The 17,513-nt window shown below is 46.9% G+C and overlaps 1 protein-coding gene across 4 annotated transcripts in view; it reads right to left on the bottom strand.

Annotated features, from left to right (window-relative positions):
• Positions 1 to 478: 478 nt before the first annotated feature.
• Positions 479 to 17,513, bottom strand: part of LOC124005590 (numb-like protein) — a 99,183-nt gene continuing 82,148 nt past the window's right edge. For all 4 annotated transcript variants that reach the window (XM_046314993.1, XM_046314991.1, XM_046314994.1 and 1 more), the window contains exons 4-9: positions 12,962 to 13,036; positions 10,857 to 10,997; positions 10,048 to 10,255; positions 6,271 to 6,534; positions 4,257 to 4,436; positions 479 to 3,800 (exon numbers count right to left, since the gene is read on the bottom strand). In XM_046314993.1, coding sequence (XP_046170949.1) covers positions 2,842 to 3,800; positions 4,257 to 4,436; positions 6,271 to 6,534; positions 10,048 to 10,255; positions 10,857 to 10,997; positions 12,962 to 13,036 — 1,827 coding nt within the window. In that variant the 3' untranslated portion in view covers positions 479 to 2,841. The remainder of the gene's footprint in view (positions 3,801 to 4,256; positions 4,437 to 6,270; positions 6,535 to 10,047; positions 10,256 to 10,856; positions 10,998 to 12,961; positions 13,037 to 17,513) is intronic.

The following is a 17,513-nucleotide window of genomic DNA, read 5'->3' on the forward strand; positions in this document are numbered from 1 at the left end:
CGGTAGAGTCCTGTGACCAGCGGTAGAGTCCTGTGACCAGCGGTAGAGTCCTGTGAACAGCGGTAGAGTCCTGTGAACAGCGGTAGAGTCCTGTGACCAGCGGTAGAGTCGGCAAGCGTAGCCAATGCGTTCAATAAGAGAGAACTCTTCAACGCTTTACTCCATGACTTTCAGGGCAAACAGTAGGTTTAAGATTTTTTTTTAAATGCAACTATGGAGATCATTTACTTCATTTAATGACTGGTGCTGTTCAACTGTTGACCATCTTTAGAAATAGACACTTGACATGAGAGTTTTTTATGCCAATGGTACATGCATCACTGTTGGCACAGGGTGCGGATACATTTGATCTATTAGTACTGGGGAAGACAAAGTTCTTATGAATTGGTGGGGATAAGACAGGTACATGACCTGCATTGGGTGAAAGGGAGGGAGAGCATGATACAGAATGCAAAAAAACACAGACACCAACACAAGATTAATATTATATTATTTATTTATCTTTGTACAATGTAATTACAATACAAATATGTAGGTTTAAATACAAAATTCTGTAAATAAAGAACAAAAATAAACTCCACTGGTTTGTTATCACTACACTATGGTTTACAATCAAGTTTAGGAGGTCATTTAGTTTCTTATTCTGAACGTCATCAACCTACATTTTAATTTAGAGGGCGTGTAAATAACGGGAATTTAACTAAATGAAAACAGCAATTTCATGAATGGCTACGTTTTTTTTCTCTTAAAAGGTGGGGAGAGAATACATTTAGAAAATCGATTTGTCTAAATGAGCAAAAACATGGGCCCCTCACTGGTGATTTATATCTTTGCGAAAGCGAATGGATGTCAGCCAGTATTGTGCCGCATGTAAAAATGACAAAGCCTGATTGGCCGAGGAGTCCTAAGGAGTTAATGACCAGGAGAGCGGGATGGATGGAGCCTGTTTGTCTAGTTGTGATGTCCATTCAATAACACTGGTCCCCTGGGTCCCACTCCGTCTCACTCCCAGACACTCATGTCGTCTGGGGCAGGACCGTACATAAAGCAGTATAATGACAAATAGCATAAAGCATCCCATCGAAGCACATGCGTTTGCCCCGCCTTGACCTGCCAATGGAAGTCCTGCCAAGTGGGCTAAAATTCCAATATGGGGTTGTAGCTATAGTATACTGCACATTTATTGTCTTTGTGTGTTTCAACTAAAGTTCACGGAAGGAAATGCTTGCCTCTTTTGAGATTACGATCAAACAGTAAAGTATTGTTTCTGCGGAGCGCTAAATGCATGGTGACTATAACTCTAACAGAAGTGCCTTTGTTTGGGAGCAGTGAAAGGAATGAAACAACAGTCTGTTTAACGTACCGTTTTGCCTGTATGGTATTTCATTAATCCAACCCTTTCTTCTTTCATCTTTTCTCAGTTCACCACAGCCTTTCAATAGTCCACATCCTCAAACTCATTCTCACATACCCTCGTTCTCTCAGTCTATCCTTCACCTTCTCCACCCCCCCCCTCGACTAACCGTGTCACTTTCATGTCTTTTGTTTTCCCTCTACAGAGATGGATGCCTTCCTCTGTCTGTTTAAAGTGGTGAATGACTCATCACTTCCTCTCGACATCTTTACTCAGCCCGATAGACCACACACAGCAGGTGCCAGAACTTCTGCCCGTCACAATGGCCTCAAGACAAGAGCCTGGATCCAGAAGCCTCGACAAACGGACTGTAGTCCCATTATGTCAGAAGTGCAGCTTGACCCAGCCCACTGGGCACACACCGATTGAATCAACGTCATTTCTAGGGAATTGCATTGAACCATCGTGGAATAGACGTTGAATTGACGTCTGTGCCTATAGGGAGGCACTACTTTTGCCCAAGGCCCTATATGGGAATAGGGTGCCATTTCAAACCTTAGGCTCAACACTTCCAAATAGACTCTCATAGTGTTGACTGACTACACTCGTACGGGGGTGACTACTACCATGTTTTAGAATATAATGCCAATCAACCAACCAACTTGGAATGTGGCGCACTATTCGGACCCTTTCCAGAATGTTCTAGGGTTCTAGTGTGTCTGCCCTGCAGGTGGAGTGGCACTGGGACAGAGGGGTGAGGTCACCATGGTGACTTAGCTAACGGTGACTCATTTGGGTTGAGTAAGCAAATTGACGGTTATACATGGATTGGTAATAAATAGAGGGTGAAAAAAGCATGCTATTTACACTCGTTTCCAACCTCTCGTTTCATGACTCACTCGCTCTCTTTGCTCTCTCCGCTGACACAGTTGCAGCTGCTAGTTATTTTCCTCCTCTTTCCAGTTCCACACAAATAAATACAGGGAGAAACAACCATGTGAAACTATAACAGGTTAAAAGCTAAGTAAAAATCATAAATATAACCATTTTGGCAATCAAACTGTCTGTCACTCTTATTGGTCGACGCCTCCTTTGGGGTCTCCACCATCGATTCGTGTCATTGGCTAGTCAACCAGGGCCTTTGCTGTGCTTGGGTAACATCAACATAATCTCTCTCAGTGTCTCATCTCGGTGTCATGTGATGTATCCATATTCTCTGGCTCTTCCATAGATCCCCACGCAGAACATGATTGCTAGAAATCCCAGGGAATGCATCGCGAGGAACCCCATACACAGTCATCATGTCCCCCTTCATTCAGTCCCAATTTACATCCTGGGGTCTCAACAGAGGAGGAGAAAATCAATAAGACGGGGAGCGACAGCATTTAGGGGCAGGGGGCTGGAGGGGGGGGGTGGAGTGGTTCATTGTGGTTGGGTGTCTGCATCATCATAGTCTATGCAGTGGCCTGACCTGGGTTAATACAGAGTTAAAGCTCGATCTCAAAGGTCTTTTGCAAGTCATTGGAGAAAGGGTTGGGCGCCGCCTTGGGTTGCAATTTGGTCTCCAGCGCGGCCCACTTTGCCTCGAAGCGATCAACCTCCTGGGCATTGGCTGGGAGCGGGTTGGCCTGCTGTGCGCCCTCCGGTGGCCAGCTGCTGCTATTGCTGCTGGTGCCGTTCTGCATGATGGTGGCGGGGGAGGTGGGAATGTTGTGGGGGAGGCCGTTGACGGTGGGATGAGCTCCGAAGGGTGGCATAGGGAACCCGCCCGGCTGGCCGGAGAAAGAGTGGCGGTGCCCGCCGGTGAGCGTGCCCATTTTGGGCCCTGTGCACATGCCCATGGAAGGCCCGCCGGTAGAGCCGCCTGCCGTGCAGAAGACATTAGCCACCATCTGGGAAGGCGTGATGCCCACCACAGGCACACTGGCGTTGGAGTACACCATGCTGTTGGCCAGGGCGGGCATGTAGGCCTGCATGGGTACAAACGCTGGCTGCAGGGGTGGCTGGTTATACAGGCTCACGGGCGCAGGAGTGGCATCAAACGCCAAGGGAAACGGCTGCATGGAAGTGGGCAGGGAGCCAGGCACCCCTGGCATGGTTGTTCCCGGCATGGATGCCCCCGTTATGGGCACACCTGACATAGGTGGGCCAGGCATAAGTGGGTTAGACATAGGTGGGCCAGGCATAAGTGGGTTAGACATAGGTGGGCCAGGCATTAGTGGGTTAGACATAGGTGGCACAGACATAGCTGCGTTTGACATGGGTGGCCCTGGAATGGCAGGGGTGGGCTGGATGGGTGGCGGGGGCAGGTTGGGGTTCTGTTGCTGGGCCTTGACGGCCTGGGCCACCTCCTCCAGCCAGCGCTCAGCCTCGGAGGGCGTCCTCCTGTGTCCACTGTGGACAGGGGACTGGACCGGGGGCTCCGCCTGCACCCAGGAGGACGTGGCTGTGGGAGAGAAGCAGAGAGCAACATGTCAATCACACGTTACATCAACCCTGCTGCTGGATCTCTCTACCGCTTTACAATGACAAGCACAGAGGACACACACACATCCTATTCGGCAGCCTTTTCTGATTAGGGCCGGGATTCAATGCAAGGGTTGAGCCGACATGCGGAGCGTTTACCATGAACGGGATCTCTACAAACATCAGGGAAAGGGACTTTGAAAAGCTGCATTGCCGGCTGTTTAGTGACCTACGCTGTAGCACACCACAGAGATACACACAAATAACTGACACTTTTCAGGCAAATCAGCCTTACAAGCATTAGAAGCAAATCGGCATTAGAAACATTACAAATGCAAACGCATTCCGAATGCAAAGTTGGAGTTGAGGTGTACAACACATGTTAAGCCAGACTAGAGCTCATAGAGAGAGAATGATAAGGTAGTCAATGAGTTACCTTGCAGGGGGGCGGGTGGAGGGGGGATGGCTGGGGGCACAGTGCAGCCTGGCAGGCCGTTGGGGGTGGGGTTGGAGTAGTGTTCCTCAGAGGGCCTGGTGAAGGAATGGTTGATCTGGCTGCACAGAGTGTTGATGCTGTTGTCTGCCTCGCCACACACAGACAGATCCATCTCTGGGACTACAGAGGGAGAGAAGGATTTTGAGGATTGGCTTTCCTTTGGATGATTTGATGGCAAGATTAAAGTCTTGGGACAAACATACACTTATATAATGATATAGGATTAAAGTACATGACACTGGATGTAAACATTTCTAAGCCCTTTATTTAAATGTAATCTGTTCCCATGGTCCTATGAGGTCTTCATCATCTTTTGTACTTCAAAGTCAGAAAATAAAGGTTCCTCTGTAACACACCCAACAGGTCTGTTATTCATGCATGAGATTATCTATAGCCTAAATCCTTAGTGTAGAAAACAGAGGGAAAATCTCAACCTATAACCAGTAGATAAAAAATAGCTCATCATTTGTGTAATTCCCTTTTCAGTGACCTGTCCCTGACAGAGAGAGTGAGCGAAGCCTGTGGAGAGCAGAGAGAGTTGTGGGGCCAAACAGAACCAGAGGGGTCAATGGTGGACGTAATTCCTATGGAGCGCCCGCTGCACGGTCTCTCTGTTGGGTCCTATTCATTAGGGCACAGCATAGCAAAACCTTTTGCAATGGAAAATGAAAATGGTTTAAGTAGTCACTCCCTGTTTCAGACCGTTTTCTTCTGTTTGGTGCCCAATGAATGACCCTGCTTAGAATAACTACTGCAGGTGCAGATGTAGTGTCTTTCTGTCTGGAGACAGCAGTCTGAACTGCTTTGTTCCTGACAGGCCTGCCTTGTAAGGTCTCTCTTTCTGAACATTTGATTGGCCCATAGGGTTCAAAGAGGAAGGGAGAAGCTGTGGGGTTTCTCTGTGTAGTAGTGTAGTGTGTATGTGTATGCCTGTGTGCGTGCATGCGTGTGTGAGTGTGTACATCACTGTGTGTGCATGTGTGTGCGTGTGTCTGTGTTTGTGTGTACTACAATCCCTGGATCTATGGCTGTAGAGGGACTGGTCTAGTGGAGACTATTTATAGACACATTGTTCACTGAGAGACCTGGCGGACTACTGGGGAGGGGCGAGGCAGTGAAATTAGCTGCTACTGTGTGTGTGGGTGTGTGTACATGTGTCCTGTGCTTGCGTGTGTTCATGCTTGTGTGGCTTCTATTGCTGGCTAAGTGTGTGCGTGGGTGTGTGTGTGTCTTCCATGCATGCGTGGGATTCAAATAGGTACAGATCCTATACGAAAGAGAGAATCTCTGGACACAACGCTGGTACTGCTACGTACATGAATGTAAATAGATGTCAGGTACAATTGTGCTGCAACCATCAGAGGTGAAATGTGTGTTTATTAATGATTCAAAGCTGAGGTCTGCTCATTATAACTATAATCAACATAACTGAGAGGTTTAATCTACCTCACTACAGCAGGAACAAAAAGCTGTGTTGGGAATCCTAATTATTATACTTAAAAATAACCATTACATGGACTCAGCAATCAGCCACAGCAATCAGCCACAGCAATCAGCCACAGCAATCAACCACAGCTTTAATAACACACTGATGATCAACTTCAGTGCTATTATGACCCCGATCAATGAATCTCTGGCTTCACTTGTTACTGGTCAAATACTAATAATTATAAACACTACCATACTTTGTCATAAAGGTTCAGATTTTTTCCTGACCCATGATCTGACCGGGAAAAGTCCTGAATTATCCTTGGTCAGGTCATGAAGAGAGGAAAACTCCAGGCTCTGATTGACATTAGCCTTGATTTCCAGGATTCCTCCGAGTGATGAACACAACATGGAAGTGTGGCATTGCAGGACTATGTTGTCCTAGACTGGTGAGGCTAACCACCCTTTGTCCTAGATCGTAGAATGCAGAGACTTAGCTAAGCTAACATAAACAGGTGAGGCTAACCTGGGTTCTTGCTCTGGAAGTCGGCGGTCTTGCGCTGCAGGTTGGAAGGCAGGTCGTTGAGGCGCAGCGAGAGCTGCCTCTTGAACGGCGAGTTCTTCCCGCTGAGGGCCGGGAAGCCCCGGAAGGAGCCCTGCCGCACCAGCTGCTCAATGGGCGCGTGGCGCCGCGGGATTGCGTGCTCTACCCCCTGCCCCACGGGCGAGGCCTCGCCCTCAGGGGGTGAGGAGGTGCCAGGGGGGATGGCTGGGATGGTACACGGGGGCTCTGGAGATTACAATTTGCTATGGTTAATGTTGGGCTACCATGACCAGGGTTAATGTTGGGCTACCATGACCAGGGTTAATGTTGGACTATAATGACCTGGGGTAATGTTGGGCTAACATGACCAGGGTTAATGTTGGGCTACCATGACCAGGGTTAATGTGGGGCTACCATGACCAGGGTTAATGTTGGACTATAATGACCTGGGGTAATGTTGGGCTAACATGACCAGGGTTAATGTTGGGCTACCATGACCAGGGTTAATGTTGGACTATAATGACCTGGGGTAATGTTGGGCTAACATGACCAGGGTTAATGTTGGACTACCATGACCAGGGTTAATGTTGGGCTACCATGACCAGGGTTAATGTTGGGCTACCATGACCAGGGTTAATGTTGGGCTACCATGACCAGGGTTAATGTTGGGCTACCATGACCAGGGTTAATGTTGGACTACCATGACCAGGGTTAATGTTGGGCTACCATGACCAGGGTTAATGTTGGACTACCATGACCAGGGTTAATGTTGGACTACCATGACCAGGGTTAATGTTGGACTACCATGACCAGGGTTAATGTTGGGCTACCATGACCAGGGTTAATGTGGGGCTACCATGACCAGGGTTAATGTTGGATTATAATGACCAGGGTTAATGTTGCCCTACCATGACCAGGGTTAATGTTGGACTACCATGACCAGGGTTAATGTTGGATTATAATGACCAGGGTTAATGTTGCCCTACCATGACCAGGGTTAATGTTGGACTACCATGACCAGGGTTAATGTTGGACTACCATGACCAGGGTTAATGTTGGGCTACCATGACCAGGGTTAATGTGGGGCTACCATGACCAGGGTTAATGTTGGATTATAATGACCAGGGTTAATGTTGCCCTACCATGACCAGGGTTAATGTTGGACTCTAATGACCAGGGTTAATGTTGCCCTACCATGACCAGGGTTAATGTTGGACTACCATGACCAGGGTTAATGTTGGATTATAATGACCAGGGTTAATGTTGCCCTACCATGACCAGGGTTAATGTTGGGCTACCATGACCAGGGTTAATGTTGGACTACCATGACCAGGGTTAATGTTGGACTACCATGACCAGGGTTAATGTTGGGCTACCATGACCAGGGTTAATGTTGGACTACCATGACCAGGGTTAATACCATGACCAGGGTTGGGACTACCATGACCAGGGTTAATGTTGGACTACCATGACCAGGGTGACCATGACCAGGTTAATGTTGGGCTACCATGACCAGGGTTAATGTGGGGCTACCATGACCAGGGTTAATGTTGGATTATAATGACCAGGGTTAATGTTGCCCTACCATGACCAGGGTTAATGTTGGACTACCATGACCAGGGTTAATGTTGGATTATAATGACCAGGGTTAATGTTGCCCTACCATGACCAGGGTTAATGTTGGACTACCATGACCAGGGTTAATGTTGGACTACCATGACCAGGGTTAATGTTGGGCTACCATGACCAGGGTTAATGTGGGGCTACCATGACCAGGGTTAATGTTGGATTATAATGACCAGGGTTAATGTTGCCCTACCATGACCAGGGTTAATGTTGGACTCTAATGACCAGGGTTAATGTTGGGCTACCATGACCAGGGTTAATGTTGGGCTACCCTGACCAGGGTTAATGTTGGGCTACCATGACCAGGGTTAATGTTGGACTATAATGACCAGGGTTAATGTTGGACTATAATGTCCTGGGGTAATGTTGGACTACCATGAGTTGGGTTAATGTTGGGCTACCATGACCAGGGTTACTGTTGGACTACCATGACCTGGGGTAATGTTGGACTACCATGAGTTGGGTTAATGTTGGGCTACCATGACCTGGGTTAATGTTGGACTATAATGACCAGGGTTAATGTTGGGCTACCATGACCAGGGTTACTGTTGGACTACAATGAGTTGGGTTAATGTTGGACTACCATGAGTTGGGTTAATGTTGGACTACCATGACCAGGGTTACTGTTGGACTATAATGACCAGGGTTAATGTTGGACTACCATGACCAGGGTTACTGTTGGACTACCATGACCAGGGTTACTGTTGGACTACCATGAGTTGGGTTAATGTTGGACTACCATGAGTTGGGTTAATGTTGGACTACCATGAGTTGGGTTAATGTTGGATTATAATGACCAGGGTTAAAGTGGGGCTACCATGACCAGGGTTAATGTTGGATTATAATGACCAGGGTTAAAGTTGGACTACCATGCCCTGGGTTACTGTTGGACTATAATGACCAGGGTTAAAGTTGGACTACAGTAACCAGGGTTAATGTTGGACTATAATGACCAGGGTTAAAGTTGGACTACAGTAACCAGGGTTAATGTTGGACTATAATAACCAGGGTTAATGTTGGACTATAATAACCAGGGTTAATGTTGGACTACAATAACCAGGGTTAATGTTGGACTATAATGACCAGGGTTAAAGTTGGACTACAGTAACCAGGGTTAATGTTGGACTATAATAACCAGGGTTAATGTTGGACTATAATAACCAGGGTTAATGTTGGACAACAACAACCAGGGTTAATGTTGGACTACAATAACCAAGGTCAATGTTGGACTACAATAACCAGGGTTAATGTTGGACTACAATAACCAGGGTTAATGTTGGATTACAATAACCAGGGTTAATGTTGGACTACAATAACCAGGGTTAATGTTGGACTACAACAACCAGGGTTAATGTTGGACTACAATAACCAAGGTCAATGTTGGACTACAATAACCAGGGTTAATGTTGGACTACAATAACCAGGGTTAATGTTGGATTACAATAACCAGGGTTAATGTTGGACTACAATAACCAGGGTTAATGTTGGACTACAATAACCAGGGTTAATGTTGGACTACAATAACCAGGGTTAATGGTGGACTACAATAACCAGGGTTAATGGTGGACTACAATAACCAGGGTTAATGTTGGACTACAATAACCAGGGTTAATGTTGGACTACAATAACCAGGGTTAATGTTGGACTACAATAACCAGGGTTAATGTTGGACTACAATAACCAGGGTTAATGTTGGACTACAATAACCAGGGTTAATGTTGGACTACAATAACCAGGGTCAATGTTGGACTATAATAACCAGGGTTAATGGTGGATTACAATAACCAGGGTTAATGTTGGACTACAATAACCAGGGTTAATGGTGGACTACAATAACCAGGGTTAATGTTGGACTACAATAACCAGGGTTAATGTTGGACTACAATAACCAGCGTTAATGGTGGACTACAATAAAAGTTACTACCTGCCAACATATAGTATATGTGTTGTTACACTTCAGAGTGATAGAGGTGAACAACAACGACGATCCACAGTGAGTGAATCCTCCTGTTTGCTCTATAACACAGGCCGCATTTGACTTTCCAGTAACTTTCCAGTGATACATTAGAATGTGAGTGACAGATGTTTCTCTCTGTGTGTCTGTGCTGCTCTTCATCTCCGGATGAGACATACCTTTCTTCTTGTCCTGCAGCTGCTTCATGATGTCATCGCGCTCGACACCCTGCTGGCTGGACGACGTCACGCGGAACGAGCCCTCGCGCACGAAGGAGGTGCGGCTGGCGTCGAACGAGGCTGTGACGCCGCACTCCTTCTCGCGCCGCTGCTTCCTCTCCAGACAGGCGGCGAAGGCACAGCCCACGGCGTGGCTCATACGCTCGCCCTGGTGAACACAACACACCCGGTCAACACCCCTCCTCAACACCCTTTTGGTGTGTCTGTGTACGTGGGTGCATGCATGTTTGCGTGTCTCTAAAACTCTGTTATGTGTGAATGGGTACTAAAACAAAAAAATACACAATTGACAAGTCTGAACATAGCCTGAAGCCAGTCAATTTCCCTACTGGAAAATGCTTTATCAAACCAGAACCATGTCTGTGAGGAATGACTTGGCACTCCGTTTTCATTCCATTATGCTATAAAAGTGGTTATCACCCTGGAGGAAATGTGGCTCCGAGTGCCAGGAGGTCACAGTCAATAGCGCTCCAAGAAGCAATTGAGATAGAGATAACCCTAGAGTAATCCTAATCTCTGGGCGAGCGGTGTGGGGATTGGATTAATCTAGTCGCTGGGCCCTCTCTCTCTCTCTCTCTCTCTCTCTCTCTCTCTCTCTCTCTCTCTCTCTGTCTCTCTCTGTCTCTGTCTCTGTCTCTGTCTCTGTCTCTGTCTCTCTCTCTCTCTCTCTCTCTCTCTCTCTCTCTCTCTCTCTCTCTCTCTCTCTCTCTCTCTCTCTCTCTCTCTCTCTCTCTCTCTCTCACACTCACCGAGTCCTTCAGGGCCATGAAGCAGTGGCAGATCCAGCGGCGCGTGGTGCCGTCACGGCAGATGTAGGAGAAAGCCTTGTCATAATTGCGGTCGGGCGCGCAGAAGGACACCTTCTCAATGGTCTGGTCTACGATGAGGTCCTAAAGACAAAGAGATGACGTGTCAGAGAAGGCTGACTTGACCACGTCAGAAATGAAACATATCACACATAACATGGTAGCCTATAGAGAATGTATGTGATTAAAACATTCCTACTGAAATGTCATTATTTGGTGAGGAAAGATCATCTCCCGGAACTAAATCTTACTAAATCTTGTTTACAGCTCTACAAAACATATTCTAAAACATGGAGAACCACTTTTTCTCTTGTTTCAGAATCAAGCTCGTTCAGGAGTCTTGGCTAGTGACTGTAGGAAACTATAGGGTGAGGAAGGGGCCCCTTCCCTTACCCCCCTGCCCCATGCCACTAGTGGCCCCTGACACCCTTTGAGTCAGAGTGGAAAACAAGAGATGAAAGGGAAATGGGGCTCATACACTCATTCAGGGACTTCCTTCCACTCTTCTATCGGGGAATAGGAAGAGGGGAATGAATGAAGTGGGCAAGGAATAAATAACAGTATTTTCATTCAGAGCCAATTAGTAGATGAAGAGAGGCTGGTGGGGGAAGTGAACGTCTGGTTATGTGTGTGTGTGTGTGTATCCGTGTGTGCTGGGTTGCCTAATGGTGGATGGAGGTGGGGGTGTGGGTTTGTGGGGGTGGAGGATCACTCAGAGGCATGCCACTGAAAAACTGGAAGGGGGCACAGTGCTGAGTCATGTCACATGGGTCAGTTACGGAGGTGGAGGAAAGGGGGCTTTCTTCTCTGTGACGGAGGTGGAGGGAAAGGGGGCTTTCTTCTCTGTGACGGAGGTGGAGGGAAAGGGGGCTTTCTTCTCTGTGACGGAGGTGGAGGGAAAGGGGGCTTTCTTCTCTGTGACGGAGGTGGAGGGAAAGGGGGCTTTCTTCTCTGTGACGGAGGTGGAGGGAAAGGGGGCTTTTCTTCTCTGTGACGGAGGTGTTCTTTGACATTGACTTTGAGAGGACCAGGAGATGGGATTACAAGAAAGGGGGGAGGTGGAGAGATGCTGAGGGAGGATGGGGGGGGGTCCATTTGTCTTCTGCCACAGGAAACAAAAAATACTGCTTAGTGGGACTGTTTCCCCCCCTTCTTTTCTCTGGCCTGAAAAGAAAGGTGGGTAACTGCACTCGCAATTAGGGGCCCCTAGCGGCCAGACAGTCCTGTCCTGAGGTGTGTGCGTGTGTTTCTGTGTGTGTTTCTGTGTGTGTTTGTCAAATAAAAATAAAACACTATGTGTGTGTGTACTGTCTCCCTCCCCTACCCAAAGCCCCCTTTGACATCCATCAGTAACACATGTCAAGTGTGAAATCTCAGCAGTCCGGCCTAAAGTAAGTCTAATCTGGCCTGCGAGGATAAACACAGTCGTCGGGACAGGCACGCGTTGCAGCCCTTTTGCACTGAGCCTGAAGGGTGACATCATCAATCTCAGGCCCGACTGAGAATGGCAGGTGACCTGGGAAAGGGCTGGGGGGGGGGGGAGAGGCGGGAGAGCAGCAGCCGAAGGGGGAGAAGGTGGAGGGTAGAGGGGGAGTGACTGCCAGCTTCTCGCCTGCTGAGCAGTTTTCTCTCTTTGTCTTTACAACATACTTTTCCTAATACAGACGTCGGATCTTAATTTGAGGCAGTTTGCTACAGCAGAATAGTTATCCTGCAGCAACAGGAAATTGTAATTATAATTAATGGAAATGTTTGCAGGGGTTGATAGAATTTTTGTAAGGGAACATCAAGTCTGACATTTTAAAGCGGAAATGACAAACTTTTAGAAGCCTTTTTAAACCTCAAATATACTGCAAAGTTCTGTACACTTGCTCTGTCATACGAACTCTGGACAGAGCTAGAGACCACGAGCAGGGGTATGTATCTATGGTTCCAGGCTACTGTTTCATGTTTAGCCACTGTTGACATCTGGAAGCAGACAGTGTGTGTTTGTATGTATGATTAGCACACAGGTTTATGCTATAACAGCCCTGCAGACACACTCTCACCTTGGTTTTGTCATCCACCACTCTGAGACCGTCTGCGGACACCCACAGAACTGCTTTCACTGTCTTCTTCCCACTCTGTGGGGAGACAGAGAAAGAGAGAGAGAGAAGGAGAAAGAGGGTGGGAGAGAGAGAGAGTTTTCTGGTGTATTATAAATGCAAACTTCCTTAATAAGCACAATGTCTTGAGTAAAAACCAACTTGGATTTATACCAAAACATTGCATGACTGATCATATTTCCACCCATACAAGACTGTTCTACAAAGTTAATGAAAGTGGTGTAGGGGGTAAAATATATGACACAACTAAATCTGACTGGCAATACGTGCAGCATCAAAATTAGCAAGAAAACAAGAGAATTCTTTAACCAGGGGCGAGGCCTTTGCCAGGGTTGCAATCTCAGCCCTGCGTTCTTCAATATTTACGTCAAAGAATTGGACACTATTCTAGACAAATCCTCAGCTCCTGGTCTAATTCTCCACAATTCAGAGGTTAAAAGCCTGCTCTTCGCAGATGACCTGTGCCTACTGTCACCCGCAGCACATGGCCTACAGCGGAGCCTGGACCTGTTAGAGCAGTACTGCCAGACCTGGGCCCTGGTAGTAAACCCCAAAAATACTGAAATATTGATTTTCCAGAGAAGATCCAGATCTCAAGGAATTAGACCAAAGTTCTCAATTGGTACAAAATACAGAGTACTGCACACACTACAATTACTTAGGTTTAAAATAAGCTCAACTGGACACCTAAATGAGGCAGTAAATGAACTTAGTGAGAAAGGCATGTGCCATTAAAAAACAAATTCAAATTGAAATACCAATTCAAATTTGGCTAAAACAATTTGACTGTGTCATTGAACCAATTGCACTTTATGGCAGCGAGGTGTGGGGTCCACAAGATTTCACCCAATGGGACAAACACCCCATTGAAACCCTGCATGCTGAGTTCTAATTCTCCTACATGTCCAGAGGAAAACTACAAACAATACATGCAGGGCAGAATTAGGCTAATATCCACTAATAATTCAATAAAATAAATAAAAAAGTGCAATTAAGTTTTAGAAACATCTAAAATACAGCGACCCACTCTCATATCATTACCAAGCTCTGCAATGCCAAGAGCTGAGAAGAAAAAAAGTCTCCTCATCCAGCCGGTGCTGGGGCTGAGTTCACAGACCTGTTCTACTAACACACTGGAGCCTCAGGACCCTCAACTAGCCGATGCTGGGGCTGAGTTCACAGACCTGTTCTACTAACACACTGGAGCCTCAGGACCCTCAACCAGCCGGTGCTGGGGCTGAGTTCACAGACCTGTTCTACTAACACACTGGAGCCTCAGGACCCTCAACCAGCCGGTGCTGGGGCTGGGACCTGTTCTGGAGCCTCAGGACCCTCAACCAGCCGGTGCTGGGGCTGAGTTCAGACCTGTTCTACTAACACACTGGAGCCTCAGGACCCTCAGCCTGTGACCCTACTCACACTGGAGCCTCAGCCTGTGCTGGGGCTGAGTTCACAGACCTGTTCTACTAACACACTGGAGCCTCAGGACCCTCAACCAGCCTGTGCTGGGGCTGAGTTCACAGACCTGTTCTACTAACACACTGGAGCCTCAGGACCAGAACATTCAATGAATCAGAATAAATCAAATTACAACACAGTCTAAACAAAACTACATGACCTATTGGGAAACACAGCACAAAGCAAAATGCAGTGCTATCTGGCCCTAAATCAACAGTACACCGTGGCTAACTATTTGGCCATGGTTACTGATCAAAACCTTGACAAAGTACAGGCTCAGCGATCACTGCCTTGCCATTGAGAAGAGTAGACAGGAAAACCTGGCTCCCTGTAGAGGAAAGGCTGTGCAACCACTGCACCACAGTAGAACCCAAGACAGAGCTGCATTTTCTGACAAAACATGAAAAATATAAAACAATGAGTCATTTCCAAAAATGTCAAACTCTTATTCAAGGTTTCAAAGACCTCTGATGAAAATAGGCTACCTGTCAAGTTGGGGGAGGACGCAGAGAGCTGTGGGTTGGCAGTGCACTACGCTGCTGCCTGCCATAAGATGAGGGACAGTGTCTGACAGACCAACCAACCTGCACATGTCCACTATGCCATTGTTGTTACTGATTGTCCCATTGACAATCATGATTATTATTATTTTAATTATGTTAATATTGTAAATGAATCACTTAATTTCCAATGTACGATTTGGCAATATGTACATTGTTACGTCATACCAATAAAGCAATTTGAACTGAATTGAATTGAGAGGGAGAGAGAGAGAGAGACAGACAGACAGACAGACAGACAGACAGACAGACAGACAGACAGACAGACAGACAGACAGACAGACAGACAGACAGACAGACAGACAGACAGACAGACAGACAGACAGACAGACAGACAGACAGAAAGAGAGAGAGAGAGTGAGAGAGACAGACAGACAGACAGACAGACAGACAGACAGACAGACAGACAGACAGACAGACAGACAGAGACAGACAGACAGACAGACAGACAGACAGACAGACAGACAGAAAGAGAGAGAGAGAGAGAGAGGAGAGAGAGAGAGAGAGAGAGAGAGAGAGAGAGAGAGAGAGAGAGAGAGAGACAGACAGACAGACAGACAGACAGACAGACAGACAGACAGACAGACAGACAGACAGACAGACAGACAGACAGACAGACAGACAGACAGACAGACAGACAGACAGACAGACAGACAGACAGAAAGAGAGAGAGTGAGAGAGGCAGAGAGAGAGAGAGAGAGACAGACAGACAGACAGACAGACAGACAGACAGACAGACAGACAGACAGACAGACAGACAGACAGACAGACAGAAAGAGAGAGAGAGAGAGACAGACAGACAGACAGACAGACAGACAGACAGACAGACAGACAGACAGACAGACAGACAGACAGACAGACAGACAGACAGACAGACAGACAGACAGACAGACAGACAGAACGAGATAGAGAGACAGAGACAGAGAGAAAGAGAGAGAGAGATAGACAGAGACAGACAGACAGACAGACAGACAGACAGACAGACAGACAGACAGACAGACAGACAGACAGACAGACAGACAGACAGACAGACAGACAGACAGACAGATAGACAGACAGACAAGACAGAAAGAGAGAGAGAGAGACAGAGAGAGAGGCAAGAGATAGAGAGAGAGAGAGACAGGAGACACAGACAGACAGACAGACAGACAGACAGACAGACAGACAGACAGACAGACAGACAGACAGACAGACAGACAGACAGACAGACAGACAGACAGACAGACAGACAGACAGACAGACAGACAGACAGACAGACAGACAGACAGACAGAGAGAGAAGAGACAGAGAGAGAGAGAGAGAGAGAGACAGAGAGAGACAGACAGACAGACAGACAGACAGACAGACAGACAGACAGACAGACAGACAGACAGACAGACAGATAGACAGACAGACAGAAGACAGACAGAAGACAGACAGACAGACAGACAGAAAGGGACAGAGAGACAGAGACAGAGAGAAAGAGAGAGAGAGATAGACAGAGAGAGAAGAGAGAGAGAGATAGACAGAGAGAGAAGGGACAGAGAGAAAGAGAGAGAGAGATAGACAGAGAGAGAAGGGACAGAGAGAAAGAGAGAGAGAGATAGACAGAGAGAGAAGGGACAGAGAGATAGACAGAGAGAGAGAGAGAGAGAGAGAGAGAGAGAGAGAGAGAGAGAAGGGACAGAGATAGACAGAGAGAGAAGGGACAGAGAGAAAGAGAGAGAGAGAGAGACAGAGAGAAAGAGAGAGAGAGATAGACAGAGAGAGAAGGGACAGAGAGAAAGAGAGAGAGAGAGAGATAGACAGAGAGAGAAGGGACAGGTGTAAGGCAGTGTAATCCTCACCCTAGGTCTATTATTATTTTTAATTATTTATTTTTTCACCTTTATTTAACCAGGTAGGCCAGTTGAGAACAAGTTCTCATTTGCAACTGCAACCTGGCCAAGATAAAGAATAGCAGTGTGAACAGACAACACAGAGTTACACATGGAGTAAACAATTAACAAGTCAATAACACAGTAGGAAAAAAAGGGGAGTCTATATACATTGTGTGCAAAAGGCATGAGGTAGGCAAATAATTACCATTTTGCAGATTAACACTGGAGTGATAAATGATCAGATGGTCATGTACAGGTAGAGATATTGGTGTGCAAAAGAGCAGAAAAGTAAATAAATAAAAACAGTATGGGGATGAGGTAGGTAAAAATGGGTGGGCTATTTGCCGATAGACTATGTACAGCTGCAGCGATCGGGTTAGCTGCTCAGATAGCAGATGTTTGAAGTTGGTGAGGGAGATAAAAGTCTCCAACTTCAGCGATTTTTGCAATTCGTTCCAGTCACAGGCAGCAGAGAACTGGAAAGAAAGACGGCCAAATGAGGTGTTTGCTTTAGGGATGATCAGTGACATACACCTGCTGGAGCGCGTGCTACGGGTGGGTGTTGCCATCGTGACCAGAGAACTGAGATAAGGCGGAGCTTTACCTAGCATGGACTTG

This window comes from Oncorhynchus gorbuscha, linkage group LG19 (genome assembly GCF_021184085.1).
Source record: "Oncorhynchus gorbuscha isolate QuinsamMale2020 ecotype Even-year linkage group LG19, OgorEven_v1.0, whole genome shotgun sequence".
NCBI classification, from domain to species: Eukaryota; Metazoa; Chordata; class Actinopteri; order Salmoniformes; family Salmonidae; genus Oncorhynchus; species Oncorhynchus gorbuscha.